This window comes from Plasmodium brasilianum, chromosome 11, assembly GCF_023973825.1.
Source record: "Plasmodium brasilianum strain Bolivian I chromosome 11, whole genome shotgun sequence".
Taxonomy (NCBI): domain Eukaryota; phylum Apicomplexa; class Aconoidasida; order Haemosporida; family Plasmodiidae; genus Plasmodium; species Plasmodium brasilianum.
This window is the reverse complement of record NC_090124.1, coordinates 1,988,515-2,006,984: the sequence shown is the minus strand read 5'-3', so window position 1 is coordinate 2,006,984 and position 18,470 is coordinate 1,988,515. Positions and strand designations below refer to the sequence as shown.

General features: G+C 30.0%; 3 protein-coding genes across 3 annotated transcripts; 2 read left to right on the top strand and 1 right to left on the bottom strand.

Annotated features, from left to right (window-relative positions):
* Positions 1-1,780: 1,780 nt before the first annotated feature.
* On the top strand, positions 1,781-11,485 carry MKS88_003888 (uncharacterized protein; the record flags this gene model as incomplete). The annotated part of the gene is made up of 1 exon (XM_067217020.1): positions 1,781-11,485. The coding sequence occupies one exon, from the start codon at positions 1,781-1,783 to the stop codon at positions 11,483-11,485; it is 9,705 nt and encodes a 3,234-aa protein (XP_067072696.1).
* A 1,252-nt stretch (positions 11,486-12,737) lies between these two features.
* MKS88_003887 (GTP-binding protein) lies at positions 12,738-14,881 on the bottom strand (the record flags this gene model as incomplete). The annotated part of the gene is made up of 3 exons (XM_067217019.1): positions 12,738-12,981; positions 13,110-13,181; positions 13,305-14,881. 3 exons carry the CDS (start codon positions 14,879-14,881, stop codon positions 12,738-12,740), a joined length of 1,893 nt encoding a protein of 630 aa, XP_067072695.1.
* Positions 14,882-15,662: 781 nt separating this feature from the next.
* On the top strand, positions 15,663-18,305 carry MKS88_003886 (uncharacterized protein; the record flags this gene model as incomplete). The annotated part of the gene is made up of 1 exon (XM_067217018.1): positions 15,663-18,305. One exon carries the CDS (start codon positions 15,663-15,665, stop codon positions 18,303-18,305), a length of 2,643 nt encoding a protein of 880 aa, XP_067072694.1.
* Positions 18,306-18,470: the final 165 nt, after the last annotated feature.

The window sequence follows — 18,470 nt, the reverse complement described above, 5'->3', positions numbered from 1 at the left end:
CTATTTTTTAGCTAAAAACGTTACGTGTTCGTATAATATAAAGAGAGGAATATATGTACAAAAATGTGCATATAAAAATCGCTTCGAATATTGTATGTATATATAAATATATATACATGTGTGTGTGTACAGATATATAACTATGTGAACACATGTACGTGTACATGTAAATGCATGCAAATATAGATATTTATTAACCATTTGTGAATGTGGACAACTGGTAAGCATAATTTAATTCTTCCTTTACAGAATAAATCTTTTTCACCATTGAGCTTTCTCCATGCACCTTTAACATTACGTTCATCAATTTTTATTTTTTATCGTTATCTTTCACTTTTTTTTTCTTTTTTTTCTCACTCCCAGTATCACATGGGATTACTTGAATTATTGTTTCTTTCGCGTCCGTTTCCACGTTTTACATATATTTATTTTTTAATCTGTTCTATTTTATCCATCTATCTACCCACCTATTTATCTTTTTTTTTTTTTTTGTAGTTGTTGTTGTGCGTAAAATTTTGAATTGTACGTAAAAAGTTTAAGTACATGTGTTCACATTTGAACTGATATATTTGTAACATTATCATACAGAATTGCGTAGCTATTCTCATTTGGTTTCACATAATTAACACAAACCTGTAGCTTGATACATGTGTTTATGCATATATTAGTAAGGATTACCTTGTTTCTTGTTCGCTGTAAATGCAAAAATAAGAAACATGCTGTTAATTATTTTGCGCGCCTTATACGAATATGCACAAACGTACACACACACACACACACTTGAGTGACTGTGTTATTATGCCATTGATCATTGCATCATTGCATGACTGCTTCTTTTCGTGCCTATATTTTACGCCTATTGCTTTTCTATTTGTACGCCTTTATTCATAATATAACTATACGTAGGTAAAAATACAGCACATAGGAACTTTGGAAAATTTTCTCTTTTATCTCAGACAATTTTGTTTTTAAAAATATAAAAGAATTGTTGTCTAGCATTATATGTTAAATCCCTTTTTTTTTTTTTTTTTTTTTTTTTTTTTTTTTTTTTTTTTTTTTTTTTTTTTTTGTTATATTATTGTTTTGTTATATTATTGTTTTGTTATATTATTGTTTTGTTATATTATTGTTTTGTTATATTATTGTTTTGTTATATTATTGTTTTGTTATATTATTGTTTTGTTATATTATTGTTTTGTTTTATTTTGTTTTGCTCTTTTCTTTTGTTTGTTTACGCACAAGAGATTATTTGTTAAACCATTTGTACTTGTGTTATTAAGATTTTCACTTATTCAAACGAGTATTTTCTTCGTATTGTCTTCTTTTTGTCGTTACATGATTTTCATTTTGGTCTTTCCTATCTGTGGTTTACATACCTAAATAGGCATGCATATACGTGAACTTTAATTTTTTTTTTCTTTTTTTTTTTTTTTTTTTATTTCCTTTTTTCAATTGTTTGTTTTTTCCCATATTACCACACCCTCTTGGTGTGCTCAGCTTTTATCCGATCGAAAATAATTCTATCGTACAAGTATACTTTCACGCTGCACTTATGCATACGTGTATTTAGACTTACATACGTGCATATGTACGTAGGTACATAGGTATATATATATATACACTACTCAGCTACCATAACTCAGACGGTTTGCCAATTTTTATCTATTCTTTTCTTGTTATTGCGTGAAACATATTAAATATTGAGAGGACAGCACAAATATAAGAATAAAAGGAAATAAATAAACGAATATTTGAAAAGAGAATAGAACATAAGGGGAGTATGTTTATAGATCAAGGAGTTAGTGAAAGTGTTACAGATGTCCATGAGGAAATATTACATGATGTGTGTTTTGATGCAGGTTACATTAGCAGTAATGAAAATGAAAAAGAAAATAAAGAGAATGTCTATGAAGACAGGAAAAACAGAATGAAACATGATATAGATGTTGAGACCAATGTAAGTTACAAAAATTACAAACTGAGTAATGTCCTTTATGAACATCTTAATAAGAAAACGAGGTTTAAAAAAGTTCATGAAGACGGTACACATACTGGTAATAGTGGAATTAATGATGGTAATGGAAGTAATGGAAATACAGGGATAAATGGAAGTAATAGAAGTAATGGTAACACAAGAAGCTATGATAATAATGGAAATAAGGGTATCTGCTACTGTGAGAACAGTGGGGGCGATTACTATACCATACAAAAAGATCAGCACGTCAATAATGATTGGAAAGCATTTAATGAAGGAGGAGAAACATACGTGCCACATATGGTTAAGAATAAGATTGGGACTAGGAATAACACAAATGCAGGTAGTAGAAGCTTGTATAATTGTACATACGAGAACAGAGTGAACTATAATTATGATATGGCCATGGTACAGGGCATGTCAACTACTAAGAATCATGTGAAAAGTGATATGACTAGAGGAAGTCGTTATCATCAAGTTAATGAAAGAAATAATATAAATAATGAAACAAATATAGAAAATTATAATTGTAATAATACAAATAAGATAACTTGTATGATGCCATACAATATGGGTTCATCCGTTCATCGGGATGACAATTCACATGCATGTTATAAGAAGATGCAACCGCTCAAAGCGCTTCATATTAACACGAGCCATAGGAGTAATGAAGAATATATCAACACTGGAAATAAAAAGGTATATCCATTAATGGGTTATAAAAATAGGAATGTGTTGAGAAGATGTGTGTTGAATAAAGATTCGTATAACACCCTCCGCCATTCTAATGACTCACAAGTTAATGTTATTGTAAATGACAATGTTAATCGCAATGTTAATGATAGTATTAATGTTGATATTAATGTAAACGACAGTGTATCAGAAGGCACCCACCTGAAAATGGAAACACAAAACTTCGATATGAAGCAACGAGTAAATGTGTATTCGGATAGTGTGTGCAAAGCGGATGATGTTGGAAGTGAACAGAACGCTCTGTTAAGTTCCTCTGTTGAATTGGTAAAATATAACTCTAATATAATGAGGAATAATAAACAAAATAAAGAAATTAACACATGCGTATTGAAATATATTCCACCGTTAAAATCAAAGGTAAAAAGTCATTTACTCAACAATTCGGAAGGGAACTCCTCCTATAATGAATATCATAGAAATAATGATGCTGATCATAATTTTATGATAAAAGATAATATTTACAGAGGTACTCACATGAACTATTTGACTAATATAGGCTCAATAGATAAGACAAATTTTGAAAATACAAACAAAAGGAAGAATTATAAGAAGGTTATTCATAATCACTTATGCAATCAGAATGAGAACGTTTCATCATCTCTCAAAACAAACGTTACTAACAATAGTCCTAATAATTATAATGCTGATTGTAGTATCGATTATAATAATGATTACAGTACCCATGGTAAACTTTCCTATGGCACTAGGAATGTAAATCACCAGCATCAGAATCATCATAATAATCATAAGCGTGGTGTAAGCATAATGATACAGAGGGGAAAAGACAGTAAATATAGCATTGGTAGGAATAACAACAGGGGAGAGAATGGTAGTACGACTACAATAATGTCGAGGAGTTATAACGTGCATAGCAGTAGAGCTATGGGAGTTATTAGTGACCATGATAAGGAGGACGCTAACCTTACCCCTAATATTAGCTTCAATATTTGTAACCCACTCGAAGGTGTGAATACTCAAATAGATAAACCGAATCAAACAGTCAGTAATGTGGAAATTCAAGAAAAAAATTATAACAGAAGGACGTTTGTAACCAATGCAAGAATGTATGAAGTTAGCACGAGAAACTATCTCAGACAATATGCAAAGGATATTACTAATTTTTCTCGTCAAATGAGCACCTCTCCATCCAACTTGAACACGTATATTAATATAAAAAAGAAAGAACATAAAAAGGTTAGAAGTGACAGCATGACTTGTAGTAGTAGTAATGCTAATCCAAAGTTTTACCCATTGAATGAGGTATTTTCATCGAATAATGTTAAAGGAACAAACAGGAAAAAAAAAAACAACAAAAATTTTAGCCTTAATTTATGTAGTGCTTGTTTAAATATTGATGATGAAATTTATATAAAACAAATAAAAGAAATTATTAACAGAGAAATAATTATATCAAAGGAGGATAGTCATATAATACCTAAGTTGAAAGAGTGTATATTACATAATTCATATTTATTTTCTAACATAAAAAATGTTGATAGTTTTCGTAAAGGTGGATTGACATGGATGGTTTATTATAATTATAAAGATATGAACAGTGCAGGTATAATAAAAACAGCTAAACAGTTGAATATAAATTATGACAAGTTAGATAAAGAAAAACTGTATACATATAATAATAATATTAATAATGAAAACGAATTTAGTTATGTAGATTTAATAAGACAAAATATTTTTTTCAATGATAAATATATTATTGAACCATGTATTGAAAACACATGGTTGAAGAAGGTATTATTAATCATAAAAAAAGAGTCATTAAATATAGAAGAATTCTTATTTAAACTGAAATACTATTTTTACAAATCTGTTGTCTTTTTATACAAAGAAGGTATAAAGTCTTATTTAGGTGATGTAGCTAATCAAATGAAAATCTATATTAATTATAATTTCTGGTCAGCATCTGAAATTGCTTATATTTTATGTCAACTTACAAATTTGTGTAATATGCAAATTGAGTTAAGGGTTAAGGGAGAAATTGGTTGTGTTATTTATTTGAATGAACAACCAAAGGATTTTCAAGGTTTCGTTGATAGTCATAATTTAAATGATACCTTCAGCAAAAAAGACTGGATCCTTCTGCATAAGTTTGCAATCAGAATGATGCAATATAAGGATAATGAAGTGGAAGCAGTGGAAGAAACTATAACTGATGAAGCGGTCATTGAGCTTCAAGGAAATAAAACCGATGAAGCAGTCAAAACAGGTCAAACTTCCCAAACAGCAGCGGATAATTCTCAACATTCGAAAAATTATGAACAAGTCAGTTTTACCTGCACTGCTCAGGAGGAAAGCATATCGGAGCTACCTAAAAAAGGACAGAAACACCATTTGGGAAAATCGGTACAGGAAAATTATCTCTCAAATGATAATTATGAAATGTGCATGTTGACCTATCAATCCTGTTGTTCCTTCCCCAATCAAGTGAACGAAATGCAGCAAGTTAAAAGTAAAGTTATTCCAAAGGATTCTGATCATCTGGAGAACGTATCCTCAAAAATAGTAGAATTTAATATGAACCTCTCAAGCAGTAACCTCCACGAATCTTCTGTAAGTTGCTCTATGTCAACGTCAAATGCAGCCATTGTTACTCCTAATCATAACATTGCTTCTGCTGGGAGTAATAACGGGGGAAACTATAGTGAGTGTATATTTTGCTCTCCTTCGAATAAGAAACTCAAGTCGTATATGTTTAATGGAGGGAGATATGCGTTTGCCGCAAAACTAAAGGAAGAGATTAAACATTTTAAATCGAAAAGACTAGGTGACTTAATACATTTAGTACAGCTAGCTATACATAAAGGTATTTTTGTGTACTCACAGAGAATATTATTACCCGTATCAGCATGTGAAAAGAGTGCTGATGATTTATATCCAAAAGTTAAAAATTTTAATTATGAAATATGTGAAACGTTGGGAGAAGTAATGCAAATTATTTCATTATTAGTAGATCATAAACCGAATGGATTAGTACTAGCTCAACTAAAACAGCAGTTTATTCTTCAATTTAAAAAAGAACTAAATAGCTTACATTTTGGTTTTAAGAAATTACAAAACTTGTTGCTCTCTGAACCATTCAGCGAACAATATAAATTGTATATCCCGAACTGTAATCTACATAGGACTCATATTCAACATAAAAAATATAAAACTCCGGAAAACTGTAAAATTTTTCAGAAAGAAAATGTTAATCTGATGCACCACCTGGAGCTTGTAGATAATCATGAACTTTTCGGATGCTCTTTGTCTGACTCATCCGACGGAGGAGAAGTGGACGGAGAGGCGGATAATAAAGCGGATGTACTTCAATGCGAGACGGCGGAAAATGCGAACAAAGGAAAAAAGAACGAGGAACAAGTGCAGCAGCATGTATTACCATTTCCAGTAAATAGTGTCCGAAGTAGCTACTACAACATACATAAGAGTAATCCAGTGGAAGAAAACAATAATAATATGTTTCCTAACATAGATGTAGCACTAGATGGTCGCTTAACTTGTTTGAGGAAAAGCTGCGATTATAATTATGAGAACATCTTTAATTCTGCAAAAAATGAACAAAGTGATACCTCCATTTTTGGCACTTCCGGGTTAAGTAAAGCAGATCACATGAAAGGAGAAGAACATGAACAGGCTAGCACACAAACTGAGGTAATAGCAAAGGAAGATCCCTATGGACAGGATTCCATCATTCGAAAGAAAAGTAAGTTTGAACATGTCTTCAGGGAGTGTATGCAGATGGATGGCATTTTACATAACGGTGCGCCAATTGTAGTAGATGTAGCAGATGCATCCAGTCAATCTAGACCGAACGACGGTGCTTGTGCAGAAGCGAATCTGACGAACAGCATACGAACTAGTTATAGCAATGTCAATGCTCTGGGTGGTCAAGAAGGATCTTCCCAAATTTCAAGAGAAAGTAATTATAACTGTGGTGAGGACAAGTCATCTAGAAATATGTCCAAAATGGAGGCATGTAAAAAATTAGATGCAGGAAAAAAGATAAGTAGGAAAATAGAAATAAGCTATAAAAACATAAATAGATTACCGCTTTTTATTCAAGAAACTGTCAAAACGATATTTGAAAGTAATAAGGAGTATGTTTTTGATTTTAACGAGGCGCAAGATTTTGTAAATGTATCAGATGTTGAAAAGAATAAACAACTTAATTGCAATAACGATGTGTACTTAACAGTACTGTCGAAACGAGTAGAGACAGAGCTAGAGAAAGAACCGCTAGATGTAGATATAGCACAAGAATGTTACCAGGTAGATAGCGAAATAGACATGGAATCGTCCCCATCGAAAAGTGATAACTTAAAAAAATGCTTGAAGAAAAGCAGGATTAGCCTTATTAATTCCCTGTATCACATCGATTTTGATACGAGGAATACAAATACAGAACAATTCCACGAAATAAAAAAATTTTTCAAAAATCATGATGAAGCGAAGGACGAAGCGAAGAACGAAGCGGTAAGTGATGATACACATTATAATATTTGGAATTTTCATTTTAAAAAGTACGCATTACCTAGATACCGTAAAGATGAGAAGAGTACCTATACCTCATTAAACCACGCAGCCGTCTCACCATTACTAAACATATATTCATTGATTAAGAAATATAAGATGAAGAAGAGTACATATAGTACTTATTTCCACAAAAGCATCAGCAAGTCTGATACAAATCCAATTAATAATTGTGAGAATAAAAGTACCTGTCCAGATAGCTCTTCTTATCATAACAATATATCGTGTTGTAATGCATATACAAATGAAGTAAGCGTTATGAAGTCGTCCATAAGTAATTATGATTGCTCGAAAAAAATCCATAAATTACATAACTGTACACTAGATTTAATAGACGCGAAAAATACAAAAGTTAACAATAAAAAAAGTAAAATGAGCAATATCGATATAACTAGTTCTTCAAAAAGAAATTATTTAGATCAACAAAATTTTTACATGAATAACGGTAGGAAAACTTGCTATGAGTATTTAAGAAGCAATAAAAATAATTTTGCGCCCTTAACTAATGGTCATACTATTATTCAAAATGTAGATTTACAAAAGGCTGAAAGTAAGTATAATAACAATGGGAACGATTGTTCATCTATAGAAGTAAGCAATAGTGGTATTACATATAACAGAAATGTTGATGATTATAATGTTCGTGGAAGTATGTACGATAAGTCCATCAATATGGAGGAGATCTTATCACAACAGGAACGAAGTATATATGTTGTTAATTCTGTAAAAGATGAATTGCATAACTCACTTACGAATGACAGTTGCGTTAGTAAGTTAGTGGAAGACTTGGATGTTGATAAGATGATGCCGAACTGTTCACGGTTGGATCATTTTGGAAATCAAAGCAATGGTTTTGATTTTAACAAGAAGGAAGATCAAGATCATCATTTGAGTGAAGTAGGAAATGAAGAAGCACCACGTTATGATAATTATAATAATAATATTAGTAGTAGTAGTAGTAGTAGTAGTAGTTCTAGGGGTATCGGTAGTGGTAGTAATGGCAGTAACGATAATAGTAATAATTTACATCCATTCGAGAACCCTCTACACAGCGGGAACCTCTTGTATGAACGGGATTACAACAGATGTACTACAAATTCGTTAGATAGTGAGTATATAATGACTGGAGGTAGACACAAGGACGCAAAGGACGAGGTAAAAAATATGACAAATATGAATGAGCAGAATAATAGCAGTGCTAATCGTAGCAACAGTGATATATATTATGACAAGTGTAATGTGGGGAATGATATAGACACAAGTGTATCTAACTGCTTCTTTACGAGTGAGGAAACATGTTTCAATAACAGTGGAAGCAGCATTAGCGGCATTAACAACAGTAATGGCAACAACAATGCTGATATTAAATATGCTGATGGAGCTGTTGATAGGGATCAGACCTATATAATTAGCAGTCCATCTTTTAAGAGAGAAGCTTTAAATTTGTTAACGAATGAAGTGGTAAAGCAGAATTACGGGAAAGGAAGTGTTAATGGTAGTGGTGGAGGTAATGATAATGGAAACGACAATGTCAACTACTGCAATTATAACAATACGAACCTTCTGCTGATAGACAGAGATGTATATGAGAAAGTAGAGTGCTCAGATAAAACTGCAAATGAAGGGAACAACACAACTGATAATGGTAAACTTACGAATGAGAAGCACTTTAATTGTGGTAGTTATCATAATGGTATACCGATGTATTCAACAAATAGAGGCTTTACTGGATTGTTTCATAGAACGAACGTAACAGAGGACAAATGCAACCACAACAAGGGGTTCTTGTGTAACGATAACTTAAATGTGAACAATAAAAAAAGTGCAATAAAAAATGAGGAAACGAAAAATGAGGAAACGAAAAATGAGGAAGCGAAAAATGAGGAAACGAAAAATGAGGAAACTAAAACAAATGTTATGACCTATTCAGGTGTTCAGACGAATCATTGTACTAAAGAGAGTTCAAATGTATACAATAACAGGATAATCGATGACATTTCTTTTAAGCCAAATACGAAGGGATTGAAAAGTAAGTACCAGGGGAATAGTAATAATAAAAGCTACGATGATAGAAAGGGGTACAATGCTAGCGGCAATTACAATGCAAGCGGCAATTACAGTGGCAGTAATAACAAGCGGATGGATAACTTCTTCCCCATGAATAACAACATTAATGTAAAAGACAGTAAAAAAATTGGCAAAGTGAACAAGTATTATTGGAAAGAAGAAGCCTTTTCTATTAATAAATACAATGACAAACTGTATTATGGAAATAAAGATAGTAATTTTATGAACACAGGATACAATATATATCCAAATCATAATGATTATATATATAACCGTGAAATGCTGTATAACCATCATAACGGTATTAACAACCACGTAAGTAATAATCAATTCATCAACATTAACAACAGTGAAGATAATTACATGAACGAGAATTATGAGCTTTATAATAATACGTATAATAATAAACACATTAAGAACAACAGAGTTCATGCTTATGATGATGATACATGTAATGATACTAAGATAAAAAACGTCCACACATCTCAATATTTTAAAAAAGTCATTTATATAAACAATACTACAAGTGATATATGCAGTAACAGAGACAACAATAGCAACTCAACCACCACAACAACTACGACTGCTAATGTCAATGTTGATGCTAACGTAGATGCTAACGTAGATACTAACGTAGATGCCAACGTAGATGCTTATGTTGATTCCAGGATTAATGCCAACGACAGTGCCAATGTTAATGAGAATGAAAACTACTTCGGTAATAATAATGATCGCGGAAACAAGAGGAGCAACGCATTTCACTTTAACCAAAATGATAACGATTACGTAAAGAAGGACAACAATTTTTTAGTTGGTATAAGGGCGAGTTACACTGACAGTACAGGAACAAATGCAGGTATCAGTACGAATGAGGAAAGGTACAGCAATACATACAGGGCTCCTGATGCTAGTGAAAAGGTAAGCTTTAAAAGTTGTGAAATGATTAAATCGTTCAGCCGTAACACTGGTCGTAATGACGTATATTATAATGATGATGATAGGAATATGAAAAATTTTATTGAAAAAGAAGTGCTAACAGGGTTGAACAGCAACAGTGAAAGCAATGACAATAACAATGATGGAAACGGCATGAACGATGATAGCAGTAACATGAACAGCTGTGGAAGCAATAGGGATGCTATTTATAAATACGATGAAAATGAAACCTTTAAAACGAAGGGCAGTTCTGATGAGAAAACAATACCAACAACCTTTTTGTCCCACTGGACCAATTGTGCAAGTGAGGATACATATATTAAGGAAGATTATGCTCAGAAAGATTATAGAATGAAAAGTGACAACCCAAGTGATAATAACATATTGTTTGGAAAATTAGCTGTGACAAATAATACAAAAGATTTTTTAGTAAATGCATCTTATAAAAATGAGGGGATAAAATATGCATACGATAATAGCATAACAGGAAAGGAAATTTTTCAAAACAGCAGTAATTTCGCCTTATATAGAAATGCTAAAAACGAAGGATACAAAAACAAAAGCGTGCTAAGAAAAAGTAAATACATTGACAATAATACATTGTCAAACTGTTCATTTGTAAGGATACACAACAACAGTGTACTTAATAACTGCGTAGAGGAAGAATACAGCAGAGTTAATAAGCCAAGAGGAGTTATCGAAAATAATTATTTGCAAGATAAACATAATAATAAGGATGATTTTTATGGGGGATCAAACACATTACTTAACAAGTATAGTAAAAATAGAAAAAGTACACTAATTAATAACACATATTTATCCTGTCAGCAAAATAAAATGAGAAAAAATCATTTCGTAAATTATAATAGTTTACATATAAACAATTCAAATTTCAAAGATGAAAAAAAGTATTATAACAAAAAATATTTTAATAATTATGAGACAGGGAAATACATAAAAAATGAAACAGGGAAATTTAACAAAATTTGTAGAATTAAAAATATTTACTCAGAAAATATTGATAATAAATATAGCAAAAATGATATAAAAAATGGATGCAATGTGAATGGGAATTTATTATATCAACACAAAAGCTGCAATGATGATATGCTTAGTTCAAAGGACCCTATAAATTTTTCCTCATTCACAAGCCCCAAAAAACAAGCAATTAGTAGAGATAACAATTTTTTTGGAAAAGACGATTTTTAAAATTGAAGATCATCAAACGTTCAGTAAGGCAAAAAAATACTATCAGTTGAAGGAAAGTCATTTGAGGGACGAGACTCTTTTATAAGACCAAAACCATTTCAACGACATTTCAGAAACATTTTAACATATTTTCAGGATGTGTATGTTGGGCGTATATATAGCTGGGTTTTGCATGTATGATGTTTGTATATTTATTTGTTCACAGTAAGACAAGAACCATTTTGCGCAATGATGCAACTTTCACGGCGGATGCAATTAAAACAAATATGAATACGTGAAGAAATTTAAACATAATTAAGAACTTTACAAAAAAAAAAAAAAAAAATTATATGTATATATATGTATATATGTGTATATATATGTATGTATATGTATATATATGTATATATATGTATGTATATGTATATATATGTATATATATGTATGTATATGTATATATATGTATATATATGTATGTATATGTATATATATGTATATATATGTATGTATAGATGGATATGCAAAAACAAGTTCACACTTTTATTATTTGTTATACGTAACGGTCATACCATAATTTATGTCATAATTTATGTCATCATATTAAGAACAAAAATGACCTTTTTATTTAATTTAATATATTTGAAGAGTACGATGACAAAACAAAAGGGTAAATATTTTCAACAAATTTTTATTTAATTTTTTTTTATTTTTAAGATTTAATAAAATAAATATGTAAATGTAACTAATATGATTGTTTTTCTCCATGTTTTTGTGATAATTCCATTTGCATAGTTGTTACGACCCTCTTATTAATTAGTAAAAATAAATTTTTTTTTTTTTTTTTTTTTTTTTTTGTTTGTGTTTACTGTCTGATTTGTCAGTTGCTGTAAATATATTTAGCATAATTGCCACATATTTGTCGTTTTTGTCATATATATTTACCACATGTACTCAACAATTTTTAATTTTTTTTTCCTGACCTGTTCATATTTTTCTGTAAAATATTGATGCAGGATAGTCGATAATTTTAACGTACATATATTGGTTCATGATAATTTTCATTCATATAAGTATGTGCATTTATTTGTGCACATGCGCACAAAAATGGAAGTGTGCAGAATAGCACTAAGCTGCTAGCCATTTTTCCAATTTTTTTTTTTTTATATTTTATGTATTCTTTGCTATTTTTATTTGTTATTTGTTACTTGCCATGAGTCATTCGTTATTTGCCATTTTTTATGTTTATTCTGAATAAGCAATAAAAGAAACTACGTTAACTTTCGCCATGCTTCAATTTTTGCACACAATTCCTTAGGCAAAGAACGAAGTCAGCTACTCCGACTGCATACTTTGCACTTATAAAAAATACAGGAACTCCATCTCCTGCGTACATCTTTATTTCCTTATAAGCTGCTTCTGCCTTTTTTATGTTTTCATCAAATTTTATGTCGCACTTGTTTATAACGACAATGTACGGTTTCCGATATATCCGCTCGTCCTTCAGCTTAAGCTCCTCCCTATCATATGAAGTGAAATACAGCAATGAAGTGTTCATACGCAAAAAAAAAAAAAAAAAAAAAAAAAAAAAAAACATGGATATAAAGAAGCATATCAATGAAATAAAGTATGTCCATGTAAGCCATACTTTTCGTGGTTCATTCCTGCCTCCGCAAGAGCTATTACAATATGCTTGACCTTTCTGCGTTTTTCACAAACTCTAACACACATTTAAAAACGCAAATGTGTAAAAGAAAATGCAAGCGCGAACACATGAACAAGCAATGCGACACTGTAAAAATATTTGCTAAAAACGGCCAATGTTAACAAAGAGAAACTATACCTGATATTGCGGAATTGTGTAATTGGGCTGTTATTAATATCGAGGATAATGACAAGTAGGTGTGTAAGTTCTAAATATTTAAACACATTTGGGGTAATGTAAAAGGAATTAATTTTTTCCTTATTTTTATTTTGATTTAATTCATCCTCATTATGATTAAAAAAATCAGCAACAGATATTTGTAAATTGTCCTTAAAAATTATTTTTTTCAATATATATAAATTATTAACAGTGTGAATTTTATGAGTAATTAGTGAAAGCAAAGTTGATTTACCTGATTGCTTATATCCTATAAAACAGATATCACTAATACATTTATAAACGATTCTTATATAATTAATTACTCCTTTTTTTCCTTTTTCATAGGAAAAAGTATTCTGCATATTATTTCCTTTACCTCCTTCTCCCCCTTTACAAATTAACATACAATTATTATTTTCACTTAAAAAACCTATATAAATTTCTTTTCTTATTTTTTCATCCAAGCACATTATTTCTTTTATTATGTGCTTATTTCTTTTAATATAAATGGGGTCTTCTCTTTTTAAAGCATTATACACATTCTCTTCATAATTATACTTAACATAATTTACATTGTAATCTCTCACATTATCAGTTCCTATGTTATTCTTATTGTTCTTCACTGAATGGATATTCTCCCTATTACCGCCAACTGACAGATCCAATAATTTACTTCTTTTTGTTCTGCTTTTCAATATGTAAGCACGGTTTTCCAACTCGCCCTTTGCGTTATTAGCGCTCTTGTCTTTATCATTATGGTTATCCCTATCGCTATAGCTATAGTCATAGTTATCACTATCGCTGACGTTACAGTTATCCGTACCATTATGGTTATCCCTATCGCGGGCATTCCCATCCGTTTCATGGCTATCCTCAGCACTCCCACCTTTAAAGGAAGAAACGAGCTTGTACACGTGACACATTTTATTTAGATATACATAAATGTTTGTTCCGCTATTTCCCCTTAGCTGATTGACTTTCCCCTTTCTCCCATTCGTTGCTGATAAAACACACGGCAGTTCGCTTAAGTTGTTCACATATATATATTTATTTTCTTTATTATTTTTTCGTCTTTTATTTTTATATTTATGCCCCTTAAAATCAGAGTAACACAAATATATATTTCCACCATTTCCTCCTTTTCCACCATTAGGTATACCTAATGACCCCAAAATTTTTCTTTTAAATTTTTTAAAACTCACCGTGCCATCTCCACCTGCACCACTTTCACATTTTATAATTTTTTCACTTTCATAAAAAATAGACTTACAACTTTTTATTTTATATAAATCATTTTTTATACCTATTAAACTATCTTCTTTTTTCTTCTTCAATAATGTATTAGCATCATCCATGTCATCATATGTCTCCTTTTCCTTCTCCCTTTTTTTTATTTTATTTGGTGAATTTCCATATACCTTCACTTCATTTTTTTTACCTGACTTGTGAATAATTTTTATGCTATACGAATTTTTCCCTTTTTCAATTAACCATTTGTTTAAACACTTATATCTCTTTGTTAATATTTCATTAAAGTATTTGAAATAGTTTACCATTTGATAGCAGGCACATTTTTTCACATAAAAAAATAAGAAATATGTATATCCATACGTCTTAGCAAAATAGTTACGTCAGAAAAACATGTCGTCATAAGGACTAAATAATAATTTTAATAAATCAAATTGCGTTAATCTGTTGGCGGTAAATCGGATGGACATTAATTCCCATATTAATTCATGGAACTTGGGGCAGCGTGGGGGGATACATACAAACATATATATGTATAATTATGCATATATGCATGTATGCATGTATGCATGTATGTGGGTATGTGGGTATGTATGTATTTATTCATTTATGTATATGTATATACTTACGCGTAAGTATTTTTTTTTTTTTTTTTTGTTTTGAACTGCAGAATGTTCTCAAAATAAGGACATTAACTCTTCATTTTTTACGGTAAAACATCTTAAGATAGTACTATTATTTATCATGCATAAGCATTTTTACTTCTACACATATACGTATATATGTGCACTTATGTTCGTATATAGTATTTGATCTCACAGGTGCATCCCCACTTGACTGAAATTTTACATTTTGCTTGCTTTTTTTTTTCATCTATTTCTTCTATTTCTTCTGTTTCTTCTATTTCTTCTATTTCTTCTATTTCTTTTGTTTCTTCTGTTTCTTCCGTTTCTTCTGCTTCTTCTGTTTCTTCTGCTTCTTCTGTTTCTTCCGTTTCTTCTGCTTCTTCTGTTTGTTTGTTCTTTCGTTATTTTTTTTTTTTTTTTTTTCGAGCTTTTTCAAAATATAAGTAATATATATTCCCATTTAATGAAAAATGCTTACTGCTTCTTATACTTTTGTAACTTATTTGTAAGAAAAGATGATAAAAGAAAAACTTTTTACAATTTAAAAATAAAAAAAATTAACAATGTAGAAAAGAATACACTTAACAGCACGGATGATAATTACAGCTATTTCGATAAAAGTCGAAATAACGAATATGAGAACATTTTAAATGAAATAATTTATGAATATGAACAGGAGGAAAAAAAAAAGAAAGGACATATAGCAGGTGAGGGAGAAGAAGAAAGGGACAGGAAAAGAGATGAACAAAGAGATGTGCTAGGACATAAACAAAGGTTTGACCAAAGAGATGGAGGAAGTAGCTACGAAATAGGGGAAAATGAAAAAGGAGGAAAAACAAACTGGAACAGTGAAGAAGGGAATATTGCAAGTAATAGCACAACAAATGGAAGCTCTAAACATGATGAAATTAAGAGAATTGAAAATTATAAAGAAAACGGTTTATTAAATTTATGCAATTTAAACTATGATATATTAAATCTATTATTAAAAAAGGAGTTGAAAGAAATGCATAGTAAATATGAAAAATATGAAGAGGATGGAAATTATAATAAGGTTAGCTTATTCTTAGAAACCCAAGCCCATAGCAAAATAAAAGAAAAAGACAACATGTACATTGATGACAGTGTTGGTAGGTACTTTTTAAATATTGATAAAAATTTTATTGAATCAATTTCAGAACGAGAATTTCATGTTTTACAAAATGATATATATAAAAATATTATATATTTAAAATATAACCTTTTGAAAAGCTACAAGAACATTATTCATAACTTAAAACAAGTAAAACAATGCAAAACAGAGCAAATAAACAAGCACGTTTCAGTAGTGTACGAAGAGGATAACAACAATAATGAATACATGAATGACAATGAAAATGATAACAGTAGTAGTAATTACTACAACGAAAATGAAGAAATTGAAAAGAAAAATGCTATAAATAATGACAGGATTAACAAAATGAACAACTTTAGTAACTCTGTTCATGCGAATAATTTGGATAAAGACAATGTCAGTGTTAGTAACCAAGAACAAAATGATGTAAATAAACAAAATTTAGAACAAATTGACGAACAGTTGTCCTTGGATAGTATAAAAGAAATTATCGACGTTAACCAAAGACTTTCAAAATTGCAAAAAAATTATAATGATTTAAAAAATTTTAACATTTCTCAAGTTTTAAATAAGAACAATTTTTTAAAAAGCTTAAAAATATACAATTTTAAATTCCATCATTATAGTTCCTACTTGTTAAGCAAATCCATGAAAAAGTTCTTGAAGAAAATTCAACAAAGTGCTCATGTACCATCTGAAGGAACCCAAGCGAATAATGAAGTCGAAATGAGTTCATCAGATATCAAAAAAGGCATTCACAATGACATACACAATAACAAAGACGAAGGGAAATACCAAGAAAACGTGAATAACCACAGTGATGAGAATAAAAGCGTAAAGAAGAAAAGGAATGACGTATGTGAAAAGGAAAATTCAAAAGAACAAAAAGAGAACATACTGACAAATGCAGAGAATAATTTCTCCTATATTTGCATTCCTAAAGTAAATGACAGTAATTTTTTGATGAAACAAAACAAATCAATTATTATCAACTTGACAAGTATGAATGATAAGGAAAATAACAATTTGCAGCCAATCGATGAGTTAAATGTTGATACAGATAAAGGTATACTTATATTAAGTGCAAATGAAAAAAGTATAAATATTAATGTAAGAAATATATGTGATAAAATTTCTTATTTAACTCAAAGTTTATCTATATACCCACAACTGGATTATAAGGAGAATATTTTGGAAAATATAAAAATTATTAAAAGATTACTCATGTTAATGGTGTTTTATTTTAATATAAAAAATATTTATGTTATATGTTTAGATAATACAAGTACAAAATTTTTTTATACCTTTTTGAACAATCATGATGATAATTTGTTTAAAAATTTTGTGAACAAACAAAAACAGGAAGAATATTTTTTTATTACCTTAAATGATATAAAATTTTCTCATATAATTAATAATAACTTTATACCTTTATATTCTACAAAAAACATTTTTAAAAATTATGCTTTTATTATGAACAAGGAAGAAAACTTTTATGATATTTCATTTTTTAAAAGATCTTGCTTGTTCATGTTTTTATATGAACATAATGATAAACAAAATCATGTAATTTCCTCATCAGCACAACATTTTTTTTATTACAAGAAATTTGATTATCCATTTATATACAATATTGATAATAAATACTCCATAAAAACGTTAAAACAATTTAACGAAATTTTGTTGTACCTTACTTCGTGGATAGACATATTTCATGCTGGGGAAAATGAACATAATACCTCAAAAGATGATAAACATATGCAGGACGTAGATATACCTGACCAGGAAGGAGATGCAGAAGAAAGAGGTAAAGAAGATGAGGATGAGTTCATTCAGAATATGTACACTGATGAGGATGAAGATGAATATGATGATTATGCTAATGATAAGGATGAAAGAACGTGCGAAGGAAAATATGGGGAAGGTATATCTAATAATGAAACAGATGGAAGTAATTATAAAGACGATGAACAGGATGGGAAAAACATGTAAAATTAAAAAAAAGAGTATTTAAAAATTTTATGAACGATGTTAATGTACTTTTGTAAAAATGATAAAAAAGAAAAAAATAGCTAGCTAGATAGATAGCTAAGTAGCTTCATACCGTAATAAGAATGCGTGTAACCTGCATGCATACAAGCACGTATATATGTATTG